This window comes from Nerophis ophidion, linkage group LG14 (genome assembly GCF_033978795.1).
Source record: "Nerophis ophidion isolate RoL-2023_Sa linkage group LG14, RoL_Noph_v1.0, whole genome shotgun sequence".
NCBI lineage: Eukaryota > Metazoa > Chordata > Actinopteri > Syngnathiformes > Syngnathidae > Nerophis > Nerophis ophidion.
In genome coordinates, this window is record NC_084624.1 from 3897748 (window position 1) to 3921712 (window position 23965).

At 42.1% G+C, this 23965-nt stretch overlaps 1 protein-coding gene across 1 annotated transcript in view; it reads right to left on the reverse strand.

Moving 5' to 3' along the window:
• ak5 (adenylate kinase 5) overlaps positions 1 to 23965 on the reverse strand; it is a 102339-nt gene extending 78374 nt beyond the window's left edge. Inside the window, exons 1-4 of the mRNA XM_061919657.1 lie at positions 23700 to 23965; positions 15485 to 15671; positions 6281 to 6448; positions 1489 to 1661 (exon numbers count right to left, since the gene is read on the reverse strand). Coding sequence (XP_061775641.1) covers positions 1489 to 1661; positions 6281 to 6448; positions 15485 to 15671; positions 23700 to 23759 — 588 coding nt within the window. The 5' untranslated portion in view covers positions 23760 to 23965. The remainder of the gene's footprint in view (positions 1 to 1488; positions 1662 to 6280; positions 6449 to 15484; positions 15672 to 23699) is intronic.

A 23965-nucleotide genomic window follows, 5' to 3' on the forward strand; every position in this document is an offset into this window, starting at 1 on the left:
ATGTCATTTTTGCCTCTTTGAGCTGTTATTTGACCCCCTTAAAATGCTTCTAAACTCACCAAACTTGACACACACATCAGGTCTGGCAAAAATTGCGATCTGATGAAAAAACCTAACCTCAAAACTCAAAATTGCGCTCTAGCGCCCCCCTAGGAATACAACACGGACAAACTGCTCCTAGGAAGAAAACACAGACAAAACTGCTTGTAACTTCCGGTAGGAATGTCAGAGAGACATGAAACAAAAAACACTATGTAGGTCTCACTTAAACCTACATTTTAATAATTAACATACTTTAGCAAAAATCAACAGGAAGTTTGATATTTTCACTTCAATACAACAACTGCATTACTTTCACAATGCATTAGATTCCCAAAATAGTGGCTCCAAGGCGTCTTCTAACGCTTATCCGGCCGTGGGTCTCGGGGGCAGCAGCCAAAGGCGGACCCGACCAACGCTGCTTGCAGCTTTAATTCTCTTTCTATCCCCTCCTGCTCCGGCCCGGCTGCACCAAATGATAATATAAATACATTTAATAAAGTCAAACCTAAATAAGGCAACAAGAGAAGTATCCTGCAATTCTCTTTTGTAAAGTAAATCTGAACAGCCGATATGAGCATCTACTGTACATCAACTATATGATTTGCCTGAGAAGCTGGACAGGACAAAACAATAAATAAATACAATGAAATAACATTGCATACAAAGTTTTTTTTCTTTGCGCTATTTCTAAACAAACTATTATGGGTTACGTTTATGAAATCAATGAACGACTGCAGAGAAAATGAAATAACATTTCTGCATGCGACCAATTGATTTTAACTCCGAAAAAGACGTCGGGTTGAAGGTTAAGTAAAATACTTAATGTCTATTTAAGTCCTCATTGTTGTAATGAAAAAACAAAACGCCAAACTTAAATTATCCACTGGCAAAGAACCAATAATGCCGTCCTCTCTCTCTCTGCTGTCATGTTTTTACTGGCGCCGTGCAGTCAGCTGCCAACCGAAATCTTAAAATGTGTATTTCACTGAACAATTAAAAAATGTGAATACATGCAAAATGATAGGAAATTAAAATATTTATCATACTTGGTCAATGTGATTTCTGCTCCTCTATAGACCCCAGCTGGAATAGACCTCCAGCTCAGCCTAATGACCATAATTAGCGGATGATAAATGGAAAGTAGAATATTTAAACAAACCAGCTGTGCATTATGGTTCATGTTGATTACAGGACAGCGTCGGCCATCTTGTGTGATACTTTTTATGTTCCATTTAGAGATTACAACTGCAGGGGGTTCTGAGCTCCTTTTCATTTTACCAGGCCGAGTCATCATCTCTCCGACTGCGATGCTAATGAGACGCTTGTGACACGGATGCCGCTAATTAGTTTCAGTGAGATGATGTCCCCCACTGACTGGACACGCTCGTCCTCCCCGAGCCTCAACCTAATCTCTCTCTCTTGTTCTGCTGTGTTTTTTTTGGCTACCTGCGGCGCCAGCTCGCCGTTGGTGATGATCTTGGCGATTAGGCTCCACTTCCTGTTGCTGGTAGCGTTGTGGATCATCTTCTTCCTCAGCAGCTCGCCCACCGACATGTACTGGAAGCCGTAGCGCTCGGCGATCTTCAGGCACTGCGTTCCCTTGCCGCTGCCAGGACCACCTGTGCACAGAGAGAGTGTGAAACATTGTGTGCGTGGGCGTTTTGCAGCCAGACACCCAGACTATGTGAGAAGCCTGTGTGTGTGTTGTGTGTATTCCTTACACTGCATGTGTGTTTGCGCGCGTGGGTCGATGGAACAGGTACGTGTGAACCTCCTACATTTGTCCACAAATCATCTTTTCCTCGCTTAATATTGACAGAAAACATGGACGAGGGCAGCAAGGAAGCAGTAACATGACGCACATGACGTTGGACGCTTTGGAAATTATTCAGAAAAACAGTCAAACAAAACCAACATGAGGCACACGTGCTCAACCTAATGACCAACATTTCAACACTACAGAGAACTACAAACCCCGTTTCCATATGAGTTGGGAAATTGTGTTAGATGTAAATATAAACAGAATACAATGATTTGCAAATCCTTTTCAACCCATATTCAGTTGAATATGCTACAAAGACAACATATTTGATGTTCAAACTCATAAACATTTTTTTTGTTGCAAATAATCATTAACTTTAGAATTTGATGCCAGCAACACGTGACAAAGAAGTTGGGAAAGGTGGCAATACATACTGATAAAGTTGAGGAATGCTCATCAAACACTTATTTGGAACATCCCACAGGTGTGCAGGCTAATTGGGAACAGGTGGGTGCCATGATTGGCTATAAAAACAGCTTCCCCATAAAATGCTCAGTCTTTCACAAGAAAGGATGGGGCGAGGTACACCCCTTTGTCCACAACTGCGTGAGCAAATAGTCAAACAGTTTAAGATCAACATTTCTCAAAGTGTAATTTCAAGACATTTAGGGATTTCAACATCTAATATCATCAAAAGGTTCAGAGAATCTGGAGAAATCACTCCACGTAAGCGGCATGGCCGGAAACCAACACTGAATGACCATGACCTTCGATCCTTCAAACGACACTGTATCAAAAACCGACATCGATCTCTAAAGGATATCACCACATGCACTCAGGAACACTTCAGAAAACCACTGTCACAAAATACAGAGACAAACCCGCGATATATCGATACAACACCCGGCCCTATGATAAACACTGTTTAACGAGACAAAACTTGACAAATGGAAATTTGTTAGCATTCTGTGCTAGAATTGTCTGTAATGTCATTTCACATTGCTGGAGCCAGAGCTGTGCTATTGATGTCGAACAAGAAGCGCATTGAAAGGGTTCATATCCACTTTGGTCAGACAGTTGTTGCTGTTGTTGTAGCATTCTCAGTTGGCCTAATGCGCCGCTCCAAATGTCCGGTAGTTCTGCCTTTAGAATTACTCTCGTCAAAGTCTCGCTGATGTGGAGATGTGTTATTAATGAGACAGGAGTTTAAGAAGTCAATCAAGAAGTTGTTCTGCCAAAAGGTGGTCAACTTGCAGTGGTAAAGACAGTAGCGCCAGGATTAGCACCGTGTTTACATTAAATAGAGCAGTGTTTGTCAACCACTGTGCCGCGGCACACTCTAGTGCCATATGATACAGTCTGGTGTGCCGTGGTAGATTGTCTAATTTCACCTATTTGGGTTAAAAATATTTTTTGCAAACCAGTAATTATAGTCTGCAAATGATGTGTTGTTGTTGAGTGTCGGTGCTGTCTAGAACTCTGTAGAGTAACCGTGTAATACTCTTCCATATCAGTAGGTGGCAGCTGGTAGCTAATTGCTCTGTAGATGTTGGGACCAGCAGGAGGCAGTGTGCAGGTAAAAAGGTATCTAATGCTTAAACCAAAAATAAACAAAAGGTGAGTGCCCCTAAGAAAAGGCATTGAAGCTTAGGGAAGGCTATGCAGAACCAAACTAAAACTGAACTGGCTACAAAGTAAACAAAAACAGAATGCTGGACGACAGCAAAGACTTACTGTGGAGCAAAGACGGCGTCCACAATGTACATCCGAGACATGACATGACAATCATCAATGTCCCCACATAGAATGGATAAAAACAACTGAAATATTCTTGACTGCTTAAACAAAGTAGATGCGGGAAATATCGCTCAAAGGAAGACATAAAACTGCTACAGGAAAATACTATAAAAGAGAAAAAGCCACTGAAATAGTGCAAGACAAGAACCAAAACACTACACACTGGAAAACAGCAAAAAATGTTGTGATGTGACAGGTGGTGACAGTACACCTACTTTGAGACAAGAGCTATACTGATACATGCAGCAGTTGTTTATGGTTTAAAGTCATATCCAACAATTGCGAGGACTTTATACTGTCAACTGACTTTTGTTTTTTTTAATGATTTCTGTTGGTGGTCTCCCTATGGATATTTTCAACGCCAAAAATGTGCCTTGGCTCAAAAATAGGTTGAAAAACACTATTATAGAGTGCACCCTTATAGAGGAACTGCACTTTCTGGGGGAATTTTGTCTATTCACAATTATTATTAGACATGACAAAGGATGTATTCTTTAAAAATGCATTCCAAATCGTAAATAAATGTCCGCTTACAACGTAGCCAATGGGAGGTCCTTTATACCGCCTATACAACCCAATAAATTATCATCCAAAAAGCGCCAACAATACTCCATTTACATCTCGTGACTTGAATATAAACCTGGTATTAGTGATATTGTTATTACCAGCGCTAACGCAGACAATCTATTTATAGCGGCACGTGATCACAAGCTTGGGGTATTGAGTGTAGAATTTTGAGGACAAAAAGGAATATATTCCATTCTGTAACATAACATGTGGAAAAAGGAAAGAACTTGTGCATTCCTTTGAGACATTTGTGATTTGGGGCTATATAAATAAACATTGATTGATTGATTGATTGAACTGTGAATACTTTCCAAATGCAATGTATGTGACCTACTCAGTGGCTTAGTGGTTAGAGTGTCCGCCCTGAGATCAGTAGGTTGTGAGTTCAAACCCCGGCCGAGTCATACCAAAGACTATAAAAAGGGGATCATGCTTGGCACTTAGCATCAAGGGTTGGAATTGGGGGTTAAATCACCAAAAATAACTCCCGGGCGCGGCCACTGCTGCTCACTGCTCCCCTCACCTCCCAGGGGGTTATCAAGGGTGATGGGTCAAATGCAGAGAATAATTTTGCCTCACCTAATGTGTGTGTGTGTGTGTGTGACAATCATTGGTATTTTAACTTTAAAAAGTGGACAAACACCTGTCATTAACCTGACACATAGACACACAAAACAAATTTGTGGTCCCAGTAAAACTTACTAGCACTTTTAAACTGTTTAGAGCAGGGGTGTCAAACTCAAATACAGAGTGGGCCAACATTTTAAATTGAACAAAGCAGCGGGCCAAGGTTGAACAAATTAACCTTTTAATAGGGTCCCAAACAAGTTTTGCATTTAATATTGTACAAGCAATGCTTATATAACTTTTATAGTGACATGCAAAATTGAGTTTCAAATAATAAAAATAATAATTAAAATTAAAGCTGCAAACAGCGTTGGTCGGGTCCGCCTTCGGCTGCTGCCCCCAAGACCCACGGCCGGATAAGCGTTAGAAGACGCCTTGGAGCCACTATTTTGGGAATCTAATGCATTGTGAAAGTAATTCAGTTGTTGTATTGAAGTGAAAATATCAAACTTCCTGTTGATTTTTGCCAAAGTATGTTAATTATTAAAATGTAGGTCTAAGTGAGACCTACATAGTGTTTTTTGTTTCATGTCTCTCTGACATTCCTACCAGAAGTTACAAGCAGTTTTGTCTGTGTTTTCTTCCTAGGAGCAGTTTGTCCGTGTTGTATTCCTAGGGGGGCGCTAGAGCGCAATTTTGAGTTTTGAGGTTAGGTTTTTTCATCAGATCGCAATTTTTGCCAGACCTGATGTGTGTGCCAAGTTTGGTGAGTTTAGAAGCATTTTAAGGGGGTCAAATAATAGCTCAAAGAGGCAAGAATGACATTTTTTAGGAGACTTTGCACAGGGGTTCTTTGAAGGCGCGTAACATCAAAACCTGAGAACTTATCAAAACTCTGTTCTATGCTGTTAATCAGAAGGGTTCCATCTCTCTCCTGTACGAGTTTGAAGCCAAAACAACAAACGCACTCAGAGGAAATACTGTTTGAAGAAAGGTGACCGGTTTTTACAAAACTTTTGTTTTGAAGGGGGGATTGCAAACTTCCTGTTGATTTTTGTTGGGGGTTGTCAATCTATGAAATGTAGGTCTAAGCGAGAGGAATTCGCAGAATTTCAAGTTTTCCGGGACATTTTTCCCCATTCAAAATGAATTGGCCACTTTTCAAACTTCCACCATTTCCACATTTTTCAACTCGAACATATTCAACTCATCCTGATGGTAAACTCAGCATAATCCTCACTTTACAAATGTTGCAAGGAAACAAGAATCTTGCTTTGTCTTCTGAGCAATGTTGTTGTGTCACTAACCAAGTCTGTCTGAATTCTTAACTAGTCGCATATGGAATTTATTATTATTATTTTTTATTATTTAGAACACATAGAAAAGAGAAAGACGCGAGTTCTTGTCTAACATGATTTCCCCCCAGAAGTGCAGTTTTTCTTTAAATGAATGCTTGAAAACAAGATCTTTGTTGTAAAGGCAAAAATGTGGTGTGTGTCCAACAAGGCTTAACAGTGATTTGTGTTTGTCGTCGCGTTCCTTTACCAATAACGAGGATGACTTTGGGCCTGGGCCTGGATGGATCAAACACCTCATACTCCTCGATGAGCTCGGCTGTCTCTGACAGGTCCGAGTCACTCTCGATGGAGAACTGGCTGATCGGAGGAAGGCGCTCGTACCGTCTGTAGGGAAAATTGGGACTGTCGGGCATCACTGTAACACACACACACATAAATACAAACACAAGTTAGTGCTTGAAAATACAGTATATCTTACATGTTCGTCACGCTACACATGGCATCTGGTGTCATTTTAACAACCTCGAGTCCGGGCTATGGACGTTCAAAACAATGCAACAGTATTAATGATCAATCTATTATTGGGTAGAAATGAGTGCTGCGTAGGGGTGTAACTGTACGTGTATTCGTATTGAACCGTTTTGGTCCGGTTCGGAGGGGTATTGAACGAGTTTCCACACGGAGATATTAAGTAGCGTACCGCACGTTGTGTAAACAATGCAGAGCGAGACACAACACACGGCATGCTAGCAGCGACCGGGCTACGATAGACTGACTATATCTCCTCTTTTCACCGGATATGTTCTCTTTTGTGGGGCTGTCCGGGTGGAGTTTCTTAAATGCCTCAAATGTCCGACATTTTGAGTTAGGGTTGCGTGTATTTTCAATGTACATTCAGGGTTAAGAAGGGGTTAAAAACAAAACAAATTGTGCACGCAGCATCATTCGTGAGGGAGGGACAGAGACGGAGGGAGCGAAAGAGTTATGATAAACGCGCATGCGTCGCCAGGCTCTGCTTTTTACCCATAGATTTATCAGATTTTATTTGTTATCTATAGCAGGGGCGCCCACAGCTAATGGTTTAAAGGCCCACGGCACATTCTAATAATACTATTAAAATAAACAAAAACATAACACGGTCTAGCTCCATCCTATCTTGCAGATTGTATTGTACCATATGTCCCGGCAAGAAATCTGCGTTCAAAGGACTCCGGCTTATTAGTGATTCCCAAGCCCCAAAAAAGTCTGCGGGCTATAGAGCGTTTTCCGTTCGGGCTCCAGTACTCTGGAATGCCCTCCCGGTAAAAGTTCGAGATGCTACCTCAGTAGAAGCATTTAAGTCTCACCTTAAAACTCATTTGTATACTCTAGCCTTTAAATAGACTCCCTTTTTAGACCAGTTGATCTGCCGTTTCTTTTCTTTTTCTCCTATGCTGTGAACGGGACTCTCGCTGCTGTGTTGGATCCGCTTTGGACTGGACTCTCGCGACTATGTTGGATCCATTATGGATTGAACTTTCACAGTATCATGTTAGACCCGCTCGACATCCATTGCTTTCCTCTTCTCCAAGGTTCTCATAGTCATCATTGTCACCGACGTCCCACTGGGTGTGAGTTTTCCTTGCCCTTATGTGGGCCTACCGAGGATGTCGTAGTGGTTTGTGCAGCCCTTTGAGACACTAGTGATTTAGGGCTATATAAGTAAACATTGATTGATTGATAACAAAAGTGGGGGAAAAAAAAGCTTAAAGGCTAGATGTAATTTAGAAAAAGTTGCAATGTTGACTCATAAAACAAAGATGTTTTTTTTTCTTTTAAACTGTCATTGCTCAAAATATAATATTGAATCAAAATCAATGTTGTTATGAATTATTGACCTATCCAAGGTTCCCATTACTTCACATCAAATATTCTGCTAAGAAAATGTTTTGGGGTGGAAGATTTTTTAAATTTGGTAAATAAATAACCAAAAAATGTATATTTTGTTTTCTTGCTGTACCGAAAACTAAACCCAACCGTGACCTCTGAACCGAGGTACGTACCGAACCGAAATGTTTGTGTACCGTTACCTCCCTACTGTTGCATGGATTCATTTATATTCATTCTTATTTCTCTCAGTTCAATCGTACATACAGAAGTAAAATGTACTGCCATTGACTTTTTTACATTACAAAAACATCCATCCATTTCCTACCGCTTGTCCTTTTTGGGGTTGCTGGAGCCTATCTCAGCTGCATTCGGTGGTACTCAGATGTAGGGAGAAGTACAGAGCGCCAATAAACAAACCTTCAAGGCACTGTCTTTGCGTGCCGGTCCAATCACATAATAACCACGCTTTTTCACACACACAAGTGAATGCAAGGCATACTTGGTCAACAGCCATACAGGTCACACTAAGGGTGGCCGTATAAACAACTTTAACATTGTTACAAATATGCGCCACACTGTGAGCCCACACCAAACAAGAATGAAAATCGCATTTCGGGAGAACATCCACACCGTAACATAACCAACACAACAGAACAAATACCTAGACCCCCTTGCAGCAATAACTCTTCCCCCACCAACTCAACCCCGCCCACCTCAATCTCCTCATGCTCTCTCAGGGAGAGCATGTCCCAAATTACAAGCTGCTGTTTTGAGGCATGTTAAAAAAAAATAATGCACTTTGTGACTTCAATAATAAATATGGCAGTGCCATGTTGGCATTTTTTCCATAACTTGAGTTTATTTATTTTGGAAAACCTTGTTACATTGTTTACACAACATAATTAGGCATAAAAATGTATTAATTCCATCCATCCATCCATCCATTTTCTACCGCTTGTCCCGTTCGGATGCTGAAGCCTATCTCAGCTGCATTCGGGCGGAAGGCGGTGTACACCCTGGACAAGTCGCCTCTTCATCCCAGGGCCAACACAGATAGACAGACAACATTCACACACTAGGGCCCATTTAGTGTTGCCAATCAACCTATCCCCAGGTGCATGTCTTTGGAGGTGGGAGGGGCCTATCCCCAGGTGCATGTCTTTGGAGGTGGGAGGGGCCTATCCCCAGGTGCATGTCTTTGGAGGTGGGAGGGACCTATTCCCAGGTGCATGTCTTTGGAGGTGGGAGGGGCCTATCCCCAGGTGCATGTCTTTGGAGGTGGGAGGGGCCTATCCCCAGGTGCATGTCTTTGGAGGTGGGAGGAAGCCGGAGTACCCGGCGGGAACCCACGCAGTCTTGGGGAGAACATGCAAACTCCACACAGAAAAAATCGCGAGCCTGGGATTGAACTCAGGACTACTCAGGACCTTCGTATTGTGAGCCACATGCACTAACCCCTCTTCCACCGACATGCTTGTTATATTTGAACAAGTACATGTTCACATTACTGGCACTGTGATGAGTTGGCAATTTGTCCAGGGTGTACGCTGCCTTCCGCCCGATTGAAGCTGAGATAGGCTCCAGCACCCCCCACGACTCCGAAATGGAGAAGCGGTAGAAATTGGATGGATTTTCACGTTAGACTGCAATGACAAGAAAAATATGTAAAATTGGGACTTGGTTTCATCCCAGGTCAGAAGTCAAGACCTGAGCGTGGTTCCTTAATGGACTATCCAAAAAAAAACGCGTAGCTAACAAGCTATCACTCCTGATTTTTTGCATGCCTGGACAGAATTGCATGTCTGTATTTTAAACAAAACGAACAAAACGGTGCTTGAGTTATGCTGCTGTACACATTTAGCATTTATGTCAGACCTGTCTATCCACAGCTGTATGAGACGGGCATCTTTTCGTGTTAATAATTAAAGTGTGAGTACAAGCATGGTGGATGTGATACGAAGCATCTGGCAGCATAACAGGATATTAAAGTGTCATGTAGGTAGGTATATGAACATGTAAATGAGCATATATAAATGTGTGTGTGCAGAGCTTGGCGCCAGACTGGAAGCTAATCAAATGGAGGCAATCCGAACACACTCAACAGAAGTCTTCAAAGTACATGCTAACTAGGTCCTACTGAAGGTACTCTGCAACTCTAAAGAAAGTCTCTCCTCTCAGAATCCTTGTCAATCAATGCATACTTTTTCTAGCAGATCTCTACTTTTGCAATGCAACACTGCGGTTGTCAATCAGTCACTTCAATAAGTAACACCTGTGGACAAATCACACACGAATACTTTTTGCACTAACAACATTCTGTGAATGCAGAGAGACGAGCATTCGCAATATTTGTTTGTCTCAGCTCTGTTATTTTCCGTTTTTTTGACTATTTTTTGGAACCTTGGAGACATCATGCCTCGTCGGTGTGTTGTCGGAGGTGTAACAACACTAACAGGGAGGGATTCAAGTTGCACCACTGGCCCGAAGATGCCAAAGTGTCTGCCGCCAGACCCCCATTGAATGTGTCTCCACATTTGACCGGCGATGCTAAGGCAGACATGGCACAGAGATGTATGGATAACCTGCAGATGCATTTGCAACGATAGTCAACGAAATCACAAAGGTGAGTTTTGTTGATGTTGACTGCCAGCTAATCGATGCTAACATGCTATTGACCGGCTGTGCTAAAGCAGACATGGTACAGAGATGTATGGATAACCTGTAGATGCATTTGCAACTATATTACGTTTCCTTCCACCCACATTTAATGCGAAACAAACACTTACCAATCGACAGATTTAAGTTGCTCCAGTGTCAAAAGATGCGAAAGTCCTGATCGTTTGGTCCGCACATTTTACCGGCGATGCTAACGCAGCTATTCGGCCATGCTTTGGCTATGAATAGCGTCAATAGCTATTCGCTCAATAGCTTCAGTTTCTTCTTCAATATTTTCATACTCCAACCATCTGTTTCAATACATGCGTAATCTGTTGAATCGCTTAAGTCGCTGAAATCCGAGTTTGAATCCGAGCTAATGTCGCTATATATTGCTGTGGTATTCCCATTGTTTGTTTACATTGGCAGCACTGTGTGACGTCACAGGGAAATGGCCAGTGTCTTCGCAGAGAGCGAAAATAAGGCACTTTAAAGCTTTATTTAGGGATATTCCGGGACCGGTAAAATTTTGAAAAAAACTTCAAAAAATACGACAAGCCACTGGGAACTTATTTTTATTGTTTTTAACCCCTTTGAAATTGTGATAATGTTCCCCTTTAATACTGGAGATAATAATAATAATACAAAAGGAGTCAAATTTGTTTTACGTATTCTTGCCTCAGTATTCTATATTTAGACATTGTCTTGCAGCACTCACTCAAAAGGAGGAAGACCTTTTCTGTGAGGAGCATCGTTTGTGTGAATGCTTTTTTTTCTCAGCTTTCATTTTACAATTAGTAATGCAAAGAAGACATCGATCAAATTTATTAAAGCTTGTCTCTCGGGACTCACTCATTACTAGTAACAATATCAAGACAAACCTGTAATAACGAGGCAACGCTGAAGGACTATCATTTACAAAATGTGGTTGTATTTTTAAGAGATGTATCTTACGTCCCTTTAAGATCAGTGTCAGAGCTTGGTCCGCATTGCCGGCAGTAAGTCGGACACGTTTCCAGTGAGGCTTGGACTCCGCCAAGGCTGCCCTTTTTCACCGATTCTGGTCATAACTTTTATGGACAGAATTTCTAGGCGTAGTCAAGGCATTGAGGAGTTCCGGTTTGGTGGCTGCAGGATTAGGTCTCTGCTTTTTGCAGATGATGTGGTCCTGATGGCTTCATCTGGCCAGGATCTTCAGCTCTCACTAAATCGGTTCACAGCCGAGTGTGAACCGACTGGGGTGAGAATCGGCACCTCCAAGTCCGAGTCCATGGTTCTCGCCCATCTCCGGGTTGGGGAGGAGACCCTGCCCCAAGTGGATGAGTTCAAGTACCTCAGAGTCTTGTTCACAAGTGAGGGAAGAGTGGATGGTGAGATCGACAGGCGGATCGGTGCGGCGTCTTCAGTAATGCAGACGCTGTGTCGATCCGTTGTGGTGAAGAAGGAGCTGAGCCGGAAGGCAAAGCTCTCAATTTACCGGTCGATGTACGTTCCCATCCTCACCTATGGTCATGAGCTTTGGGTTATGACCGAAAGGACAAGATCACGGGTACAAACGGCCGAAAAGAGTTTCCTCCGCCGGGTCGCGGGGCTCTGCTTTATAGAGAGGGTGAGAAGCTCTGTCATCCGGGGGAAGCTCAAAGTAAAGCAGCCAGATGAGGTGGTTCGGGCATCTGGTCAGGATGCCACCCTAATGCCTCCCTAGGGCACGTCCAACCGGTAGGAGGCCACGGGGAAGACCCAGGACACGTTGGGAAGACTATGTCTCCCGGCTGGCCTGGGAACGCCTCGGGATCCCCCGGGAAGAGCAGGACAAAGTGGCTGGGGAGAGGGAAGTCTGGGCTTCCCTGCTTAGTCTGTTGCCCCCGCAACCCGACCTCAGATAAGCGGAAGAAGAAGAAGGATGGATGTATCTTATTATTATCAATAATGATTGAATGCTAAGAAACCTGCAGTACTGAAACTGATGGTTATAAAGTAATCGTGTTATCCATGTGAGTGCTGAGGGACAAACATTCACAGTATTAAATAAGTCATAAAAATGTCTTCTCATTGTGTGAATTCTGAGGGACAAAGTCCTACTTTTCTTCCATCACTGTTTCGAGATGTATCAAAGAAAAACAAAAGTTTGGCAAACAATCATTTCTTTCTCATTCCAGCCTGTTGCCAACGTCTCTCAGCAAGCTCACACCAATTCCAAGGCGAGAACTGCAGCGTCCATTATTCTTCTGCTCCTTCTTTATGGTGCCTTGTAGCAGCGCCATCGCTCAAGCTGTTCAAACTAAATCAAAGTCAGCATCTCATTCAGGGTTTCTCAGCCATGAGATGATCGAATATTGGAAAATGCAAAGTCATGCCTCAAATCTCTGACTAAGCATCTACTTCTGGAAAGTTCATCTACTTACAATGCGTCCGGGATTTATTCTCAATGCTTTACTTGTTCCACATTTTGTTATGTTCCAGCCTTTTTTCTAAATGAAATACATTTATTTTTTTACTCAATATTCTACAGACCATACCCCATAATGAAGATGTGAAAAGGTTTTTTGAAACATTTTTCCACATCTATTAAAAATGTAAAATAAAAATAAAAATCCTGTGTACTTAAGTATTCAAAGTCTTCTCAATCCTTTGTTGATGCAAATTTGGCAGCTATTACAGCCTCAAGTCTTTTTAAATACGAAGTGAAGTGAATTATATTTATATAGCGCTTTTCTCTAGTGACTCAAAGCACTTTACATAGTGAAACCCAATATCTAAGTTACATTTAAAGCAGTGTGGGTGGCACTGGGAGCAGGTGGGTAAAGTGTCTTGCCCAAGGACACAACGGCAGTGACTAGGATGGCGGAAGCGGGAATCGAACCTGCAACCCTCAAGTTGCTGGCACGGCCACTCTACCAACCGAGCTATACCGCCCCACATCATAGCTTAGTACTATGCCACAAGCCCAGCACACCTATCTTTGGGCAGTTTCCCCCATTCCTCTTTGCAGCACCTCTCAAGCTCCGTCAGATTGGATGAGAAACGTTGCTTTTCATCCAGAATGTCTTTGTACATTGCTGCGTTCGCCTTTCTCTCTATCCTGACAAGTCTCCCAGTTCCCGCCACTGAAAACCATCCCCACAGCATGATGCTACCACCACCATGATTCAATGTAGGGATGGTTTACTCCAAGCATGACGGCTGGCATTCACACCATCCATCCATTTCCATTTTCTACCGCTTATTCCCTTTTGGGGTCACGGGGTGCGCTGGTGCCTATCTCAGCTACAATCGGGCGGAAGGCGGGGTACACCCTGGACGAGTCGCCACCTCATCGCAGGGCCAACACAGATAGACAGACAACATTCACACACTAGGGACCATTTAGTGTTGCCAATCAACCTATCCCCAGGTGCATGTCTTTGGAAGTGGGAGGGGCCTATCCCCAGGTGCATGTTTTTGGAGGTGGGAGGGGCCTATCCCCAGGTGCATGTCTTTGGAAGTGGGAGGAAGCCGGAGTACCCGGAGGGAACCCACGCATTCACGGGGAGAACATGCAAACTCCACACAGAAAGATCCCAGAGACAGGTGGACAAAATGAGTAACCAAGGAAACCAGACAAGGGAGTGGAAAAAAAACAGGAATTTAAATAGTCCAAAGGACAAACAGCACATGGCCAAACAAAAACATGATCAACAGACATGACATTTTATTTATTATTTATTAGCTTCAGAATAACAATGTTATTAAAAAGAATAAAAGACTTATTATACTCTAAAAATGTTGGTCTTACTTAAAAATGGACACATTTAGATGTATTCAGTGTTTAAAAAATATGATATGGCTCTCACTGAAATACATTTTGAAATATTTGGCTTTCATGGCTCTCAGCCAAAAAGGTTCCCGACCCCTGCCCTAAGACGATAAAAATAGGACTCAAATGCCTCCCTGCTTTGCATTCAGGATCAAGGGTTGGAATTGGATATGATTCCCGAACGTGGCGCACGTTGCTGCTCACTGCTCCCCTCAACTCCCAGGGCGAGAACATGGGGATGTGTCAAATGCAGAGGACACATTTCACCACACCCAGTGTGTGTGCGACGATCGTTGGGACTTTAACTTTAACTCAGTGCTTGATCCGGGCTTCACGGTGGAAGAGGGGTTAGTGCGTCTGCCTCACAATACGAAGGTCCTGCAGTCTTGGGTTTGATCCCAGGCTCGGGATCTTTCTGTGTGGAGTTTGCATGTTCTCCCCGTGAATGCGTGGGTTCTCTCCGGGTACTCCGGCTTCCTCCCACCTCCAAAGACATGCACCTGGGGATAGGCCCCTCCCACCTCCAAAGACATGCACCTGGGGATAGGCCCCTCCCACCTCCAAAGACATGCACCTGGGGATAGGCCCCTCCCACCTCCAAAGACATGCACCTGGGGATAGGCCCCTCCCACCTCCAAAGACATGCACCTGGGGATAGGCCCCTCCCACCTCCAAAGACATGCACCTGGGGATAGGCCCCTCCCACCTCCAAAGACATGCACCTGGGGATAGGCCCCTCCCACCTCCAAGGACATGCACCTGGGGATAGGCCCCTCCCACCTCCAAAGACATGCACCTGGGGATAGGTTGATTGGCAACACTAAAATGGGCCCTAGTGTGTGATTGTGAGTGTGAATGTTGTCTGTCTATCTGTGTTGGCCCTGTGATGAGGTGGCGACTTGTCCAGGGTGTACCCCGCCTCCCGCCCGATTGTAGCTGAGATAGGCGCCCGCGACCCCAAAAGGGAATAAGCGGTAGAAAATGGATGGATAAGTGCTTGATCCAAAAAATTCAAAGGTATGGAAATACGATATGGTTTGATTTGACGTGAATCGGTACCGACAAAATATGTACTGAATATGATTCTCATCATATGACGCATTTCCACGCAATTTCTGTGCAGTTTCTCACCATTTCTGAAGAGCGAGCGGCGCGACTGTCCTCCGTTGATAGGCGGCAGCGACTTCTTCTCCTGGCCCACAAAGGTGTCCCACCTCACCTTTTCTGGGCCCCCCAGCTCGCGCACTTTCTTCAGGCAGCCCTCCAAGTAATCGATGGGGTCATCGGGCCGGTAGTACATCAAACCCGTCAGCAGGCTCTGCAGGTAAAGACAGGAGAAGTGAGGCGTCTTTGTCCTGATGTTCTTTATTAGACAACCGTTGGGCTCCCTCCTTCATCCAATTAAAGACAACACACTCCAGCGCTCCTTTCTTTTAGCGGGGCGATTATGAGCGCACTTAAAAACAAAAGCGGTGAAATTACACGACCATTATGAGGATGGCGTGTCACTTCATTGCTCTCAGTAGTTTGAAGTGTAAGCTGTGATTGCATGTATTGATTAGATCAGTGTTTTTCAACCACTGAGCCTAGTGTGCCGTGGGAAATTATGTCATTTCACCTAATTGGGTTAAAAATATTTCTTGCAAACCAGTAATTATAATCCATGAATAAGGTGCCGTTGTTGAGTGTCTATGTCAGGGGTCGGGAACCTTTTTGGCTGAGAGAGCCATGTAAGCTAGGTATTTCAAAATGTATTTCCGTGACAGCCATATAATTTTTTTAACATTGAATACAACTAAATGCGTGCTTTTTTTTTTAAGTAAGACCAACATTTTTAGAGTACAATAAGTCTCTTTTATTTTAATAACATTGTTATTCCAAAGTTAACCAGAGTAAAACAACTTGCACTGAGCCTAGTCTATAAAATCCGCTACACCTCCCTGATACCGAAGAACGTGTCCAACTACTTCCTTAACGTAAATGACCGCCATAACCACAACACCAGGGGGAGCTCCACAAACCACGTTAAACCCAGATTCCGATCTAACAAAGGTCTTAACTCATTCTCCTTCTATGCCACATCAATGTGGAATGCACTCCCAACAGGTGTAAAAGTAAGTGCATCTCTATATTCCTTCAAAAGCGCTCTAAAACAACACCTCCAGGCAACTTCAACACTTTACTAATACCCTCCTCCATTCACATCCCATCTCCCCGGATTATAAACAACTCAAATGTACTTCTAATGTATATACTTGTTCTTATGCTATGTGAACTCACTATGTTCTCTGCTGGCTGTACATATCCTACTAAATAAGACCTACACTGTTTCAATGTCCACATTTCTCTGTTGATGCAATTGTTGATGACTGAAGTTCTGATATCAACCAAACCCAAGATTGTAAATAATGTAAATAATTCAATGTATATACTATGATGATTAACTTGTGTGATGACTGTATTATGTTGATAGTATATATTTGTACCATGAATTGATTAACGTGGACCCCGACTTAAACAAGTTGAAAAACTTATTGGGGTGTTACCATTTAGTGGTCAATTGTAAGGAATATGTACTGAACTGTGCAATCTACTAATAAAAGTATCAATCAATCAATCAAAACCAATAAAAAATATAATACTTCTTACCATTAATGGCACCTTGAACAGGTGCGATAGAAAACGGATGGTTGGATTAAAATGCATGAGAATTTTTTATAATTTGAACGTTATTTTTGACACTGTGATTACCAGCGGAATTATTCATTACTTATCGTGTTAAGCAATGTCAGCTAAGATCTGAGAGCCAGATGCAGTCATCAAAAGAGCCACATCTGGCTCTAGAGCCATAGGTTCCCTACCCCTGCTCTATGTCCTGTGATGAGGTGGCGACTTGTCCAGGGTGTACACCGCCTACAGCGACCCCAAAAGGGACAGGCGGTAGAAAAATGGATGGATGTTGAGTGTCTGTGTTGTCTAGAGCTTGGCCGAGTAACCAAGTAATACCGCATTTTTCGTAGTATAAGTCGCTCCGGAGTATAAGTCGCACCTGCCAAAAATGCATGATAAAGAAGAATAAAACAAAACATATAAGTCACACTTATTGAAATATCTTGTGAGCATAATGCACAAAAGTGCACTTTATTTGTTTTAAACAATTGTAGTGGCGTTCTGTACAAAAAGTGCACTTTAATTACCGTATTTTTCGGAATATAAGTCGCATTTTTGGGGGAAATGTATTTGATAAAATCCAACACCAAGAATAGACATAAAAGGCAATTTAAAATAAATAAAGAATAGTGAACAACAGGCTGAATAAGTGTAGGTTATATGAGGCATAAATAAGCAACTGCTATGTTAACCTAACATATTATGGTAAGAGTCATTCAAATAACTATAACATATAGAACATGCTATACCTTTACCAAACTATCTCTCACTCCTAATCCATAAATCCCCTGAAATCTTATACGACTAGTGGTGAATGAGCTTAATAATATTATTAGATATTTTACGGTAATGTGTTAATAATTTCACACATAAGTCACTCCAGAGTGTAAGTCGCACCCCTGGCCAAACTATGAAAAAAACTGCGACTTAAAGTCCAAAAAATACGCTACTTTTCCATATCAGTAGGAGGAAGAAGGTAGCTAATTGTTTTGTAGATGTCGGGAACATGGTTTGTCATGATCACAATATGCGGGAGGCAGGGTGTACATGAAAAGGTATCTAATGCTTAAACCAAAAATAAACAAAGTGCCGCTAAGAAAAGGCATTGAAGCTTAGGCATGGCTATGCAAAAACGTAACTAAAACTGAACATGCTGCAAAGTAAACAAAAATGGAATGCTGGACGACAGCAAAGACTTGCAGCGTGTGGAGCAGACAGCGTCTGCCATGAATTGATTAACGTGGACCCCAACTTATCCTTCCTCTTGTGTTAGCTTTCTGTTACCATCTCTTATGTTAACGGGTCGGTTTTGACCCATGTCTTAAATCAGCTGTAAAATACACTAAAAACAATTATCTATCATCAAATTTGTTTCTCATCTCTTGGTTACCTCGTTAGGTTTCCTTATCCATGAAAATATTGGTTTTAATATTTTTGGTGTGGGCCATTGGGCCTTTTTTTGTCAGTATACCCCTCGATTTCAATTTAAAAAAATGGTAAAACGAACCTCAAGAGAATTGTATAAATAAAAAAAAGGTTGTTGACCATTACTGGGGGTATTAGAACACATCTCTTAAATACATTTGTTTTATTTATTTTTTCATTTTAATAATTTTAACATAGTAACAACTCTATACTGAATTGAACTCAAATGTCTGGACATTTTAGTTTTTAAATGCATAAAAGAACCACATAAATGTTGTTTGTTTTTGTACTGGATAACAAGGTAAAATGAGAATCCACTAAAGCTCACATGATTGGGAGAGGAGCTGGCCGTCAGTGTGTTCAGTTTTGGCTCTACTTATTTCTTTATAGTCTTATTTTTATAACTGCGTCGCAACCGACCCTAACAACACCAAGGTCATAATTTCAACCAGAGCATTTTATAATTTAGTGAAACAAAAAAAACAAGTTTTATTTTGTTGAAATAGAGGTTCCTGACAAAGTCAAAAAGCCTTGATGCATAAAAATAAATTTATGTGGTTCTTTTATGCATTTAAAAACAAAAACGGGTCGGTGCCGACCCTAACACAAGACGAAGGTTAAAGAAGTTGAAAAACTTATTGGGGTGTTACCATTTAGTGGTCAATTGTACAGAATATGTACTGTACTGTGCAATCTACTAATAAAAGTATCAATCAATCAAGCAAAGTCCAAAAAGTACATGTGTCCATGACAGTCAACAACGTCCCCACAAAGAAGGATAGCGTCCGCATAACTTAAATAGTCTTGATTGCCAAAACAAAGCAGGTGCGGGGAATAGCGTTCAAGGAAGACATGAAACTGCAACAGGAAAATACCAACAAAACAGAAAAAGCTACCGAAACAGGAGCGCAAGACAAGAACTAAAACACGACACAGGAAAACGTCAAAAACCTCAAAATAAGTCAGGGTGTGATGTGACGGATGGTGACAGTACACCTACTTTGAGACAAGAGCTATAGTGAAGCATGGTTGGTTATGGTTTAAATTCCAATCCAAAAATTGCAAAAACAACTTTTAATTGTCTATCTGCTGCTGAATTTAATTTTTTAATAATGTCTGCTGGTGGTGTGCCTCGGAATTTTTTCAATGAATAAAACCTGCCTCGGCTCAGAAAAGGTTGAAGAATTAGATTAACTCCACTCTGAATTGCTTCATAATGAATAATTATTATTTTATGGTGTGTACTAGGGCTGGGCGATATGGCCTTTTTTTAATATCTCTATATTTTTAGGCCATATTGTGATGTACGATATCTCCATATTTTTGCCTTAGCCTTGAATGAACACTTGATGCATATAATCACAGCAATATGATGATTCTATGTGTCTACATTCAAACATTCTTCTTCATACTGCATTAATATATGCTACTTTTAAACTTTCATGCAGAGAAGGAAATCACAACTAAGTCAATTGACCAAAACTGTATTTATTAAACAGTTATTAAGCAGTGGCACAAACATTCAAGTCATTTCAAAACATAAAGTGCAAGATTGTCAGAGACATTTTAAGTGTCAAATATAAATGAGCTGCATTATAGGAAATCAAATAGTATTCGTCCTTCACTATGTGGTATGTTACTATACGGACGTTATGAAATTCTCTTCATTCTCTAGCAAGTGACTTTTCAAATGATACTACATTTTTAGCAGTGATGCTACTTTTTGTAGCAACGCTTTTGCCCCACACTTGACAAATTAGGGTTGTCTGGTCGTCATATTCCCACTTGAAGCCAAACCACCGCCAGACGATGGACGCCCTTCTGTTTTTATTGGGAATTAATTCTTCCTTCATTCGCACCTTCTTTCTCACGTTTTACCATTAGCATAGCTCCGCTAGCATCACAGCTAACGTTACCCGTGCTGCTAATTCTCTGCTCCGCGAGGGCGTATACGTATGTGACGTATGTAAGAAAGTGCACTTGTCTGTGAGAAGGAGAGACAGGAAAGAGCGAGAAGAGCCTGAAGTTTAATGCCCGCAGCTAAAAGCAACTGCGTGAGAACGTATACTCGAATATTACGATATAGTCATTTTCTATATCGCAGAGGGACAAACCCGCGATATATCGAGTATATCGATATATCGAGTATATCGATATATCGCCCAGCCCTAGTGTGTACAGTACTGTAGTCCAGTGGTTCTCATATGGGGGTACTTGAAGGTATGCCAAGGGGTATGTGAGATTTTTTTTAAATATTCTAAAAATAGCAACAATTAAATGCTTTATAAATATATTTATTGAATAATACTTCAACAAAATATGAATGTAAGTTCATAAACTGTGGTAAAAAAATACATATACCGTATTTCCTTCAATTATCGCCGGGGCGCTAATTAATTTAAAACCTCTTATCAAAGTCATGCAGTAAAAGTAAGCATGCGCTAGTTATTTTAAAACCTTTTCTCACTCCGGCACTTACCAAAGGTATGCAGTAAAAATTGGAGTGTGATGTAAGCTTGGACCTTAAATCCTACTGAATAGCTCTTAATCTTCTTCCCTTTATGCGATTTCAAATTACCGGTATTGAAATCAGCCTCCTCCATTTTGAAAATTATGACAGGGGATTGCGGCAATTCAAGGAAATACGGCATGCAATATTCAGTGTTGACAGCTATATTTTTTGTGGACATGTTCCATAAATATTGATGTTAAAGATTTATTTTTTTGTGAAGAAATGTTTATAAGTAGGTTGATGAATCCAGATGGATCTCTATTACAATCCCCAAAGAGGGCACTTTAAGTTGATGATTACTTCTATGTGGATTGATTGATCTCGCGGATTTTGTCACGGTTGCCGTGGTTGAATTCGAGCCCAGCTAACGGAATTACTTTTTAATCAATGTTATTCATTTGTGTGTTACTTCAAATAACTGGCATAATGCAGTTGAGATAAGTTTCATATGAGAGCAGTTTTCACCGGACCGAACAGCAGGACAGGTGTAGCAATGACATTATTACCTGACTCGAATCACTTGTTTATTTTTCAACAAGTTGTTATTTTTATATCTTGTGTTTCCAAATAGTTCAAGAAAGACCACTAAAATGAGCAATATTTTGCACTGTTATACAATTTAATAAATCAGAAACTGATGACATAGTGCTGTATTTTACTTCTTTATCTCTTTTTTTCAACCAAAAATGCTTTGCTCTGATTAGACCAGGGGTAGGGAACCTGTGGCTCTAGAGCCAGATGTGGCTCTAGAGCCAGATGTGGCTCTTTTGATGACTGCATCTGGCTCTCAGATAAATCTGAGCTGACATTGCTTAACACGATAAGTAATGAATAATTCCACTTGTAATAAGTGTTAAAAATAATGTTCAAAGCATAAAACATTCTCATGCATTTTTAGTCCATCCATCCGTTTACTACCGCACCTGTTCAAGAAGTTGCGTTAAGAAGTTATTTATTTATTATTGGTTAGTTAGGGACGGCGTGGCGCAGTGGAAGAGTGGCCGTGCGCAACCCGAGGGTCACTGGTTCAAATCCCACCTAAAACCAACCTCGTCACGTCCGTTGTGTCCTGAGCAAGACACTTCACCCTTGGTCCTGATGGGTGCTGGTTGGCGCCTTGCATGGCAGCTCCCTCCATCAGTGTGTGAATGTGTGTGTGAATGGGTAAATGTGGAAGTAGTGTCAAAGCGCTTTGAGTACCTTGAAGGTAGAAAAGCGCTATACAAGTACAACCCATTTATCATTTAGTGTGGGGCTTGTTCTTCAGACCACCAAGCACCGACATGAGAGCCTGTTTCGGGGTTACAATATTGTTTTATTTTTCAATAAGTCTCTCAATTGCTTTCCAGCAATTGTATTTTTCTCTTTCGTTCTCGCTCGCGCTCTGGCTCCAGCCCCAACCCCGTCTCTCCTCCTGGCTGCTGCTTATAAACAGAGCGACAGGTGATTAGATAACAAGGCTCAGGTGGGCCATCTACGCAGCTCTCGCTGATTTCAAGGCCGGTCCTGGCAACACCCCAGTTCGCTGCAGGCCCGCAGGCCACGCCCCCTCCACAGTGAGCTTCAGAATAACAATGTCATTGATGTAACAGTTCGAGATGCTACCTCAGTAGAAGCATTTAAGTCTCACCTTAAAACTCATCTGTATACTCTAGCCTTTAAATAGACTTCCTTTTTAGACCAGTTGATCTGCCGCTTCTTTTCTTTCTCCTATGTCCCCCCCTCCCTTGAGGAGGGGGTCCGGTCCGATGACCATGGATGAAGTACTGGCTTTCCAGAGCCGAGACCCAGGATGCACCGCTCGTCGGGACCCAGGATGGACCGCTCGCCTGTGTATTGGTTGGGGACATCTCTACGCTGCTGATCCGCCTCCACTTGAGATGGTTTCCTGTGGACGGGACTCTCGCTGCTGTCTTGGATCCGCTTTGAACTGAACTCTCGCTGCTGTGTTGGAGCCACTATGGATTGAACTTTCACAGTATCATGTTAGACCCGCTCGACATCCATTGCTTTCGGTCCCCTAGAGGGGGGGGGGGGGTTGCCCACATCTGAGGTCCTCTCCAAGGTTTCTCATAGTCAGCATTGTCACTGGCGTCCCACTGGATGTGAATTCTCCCTGCCCACTGGGTGTGAGTTTTCCTTGCCTTTTGTGGGTTCTTCCGAGGATGTCGTAGTCGTAATGATTTGTGCAGTCCTTTGAGACATTTGTGATTTGGGGCTATATAAATAAACATTGATTGATTGATTGGTTACAAAGAATATGAGACCTATTATACTCTAGAAATGTTGGTCTTACTTGAAAATGCACGCGTTTAGTTGTGTTCAGTGTTAAAAAAAAATATTATATGACTCTTAAGGAAATACATTTTAAAATATTTGGCTTTTTGGCTCTCTCAGCCAAAAAGGTTCCCGACCCCTGGATTAGGGTTACTTGAATTAAACAAATGTTTACATCACTGAAGAAAGGTTGAGAAGCACTGCTGTAGTCAAACTACCATGCTGGGTCACCATTACATTTGAATAAATGTAGGTTTGTCTTCCAAATGACTGCAATCAAGTTAAAACTGATGAATAGTGAGATGGGAGACACGCACTCTGCTTCTTTTTTTTTTTTTTCATGAGGCACGTTGTGTCCACCAGCTGTCAATCATGTCTAACAGGCTTGTCAATTAGTAGTAAAGCCATTGAAGATGCAGTTGATATAATGTGGAGAGTTAGATGCAAGTCCACGCCTCTCACCTCAAATAGTTGGGGGATCTCCCGCCGTGCCAGATATTCCTTGGCATCGTTGGTGTTCATGTCCTCCAAAATCTGCAACTTGTTTACCTCCCGGAAACGCCTCGCTATTTTTGTCTTTGTTTTTTCTCGACGACTCTTTCCCAAGTCAGACCACACGCTCAGATCTGAGCATCGTGGCCGAGTGCCTAGACTTGACTCCCGGATTCCTGCAGGCGAACACACCGACGCTCGTCCTCCTCTTCCTCCCTCTTCCTCCTTCCCGCCTC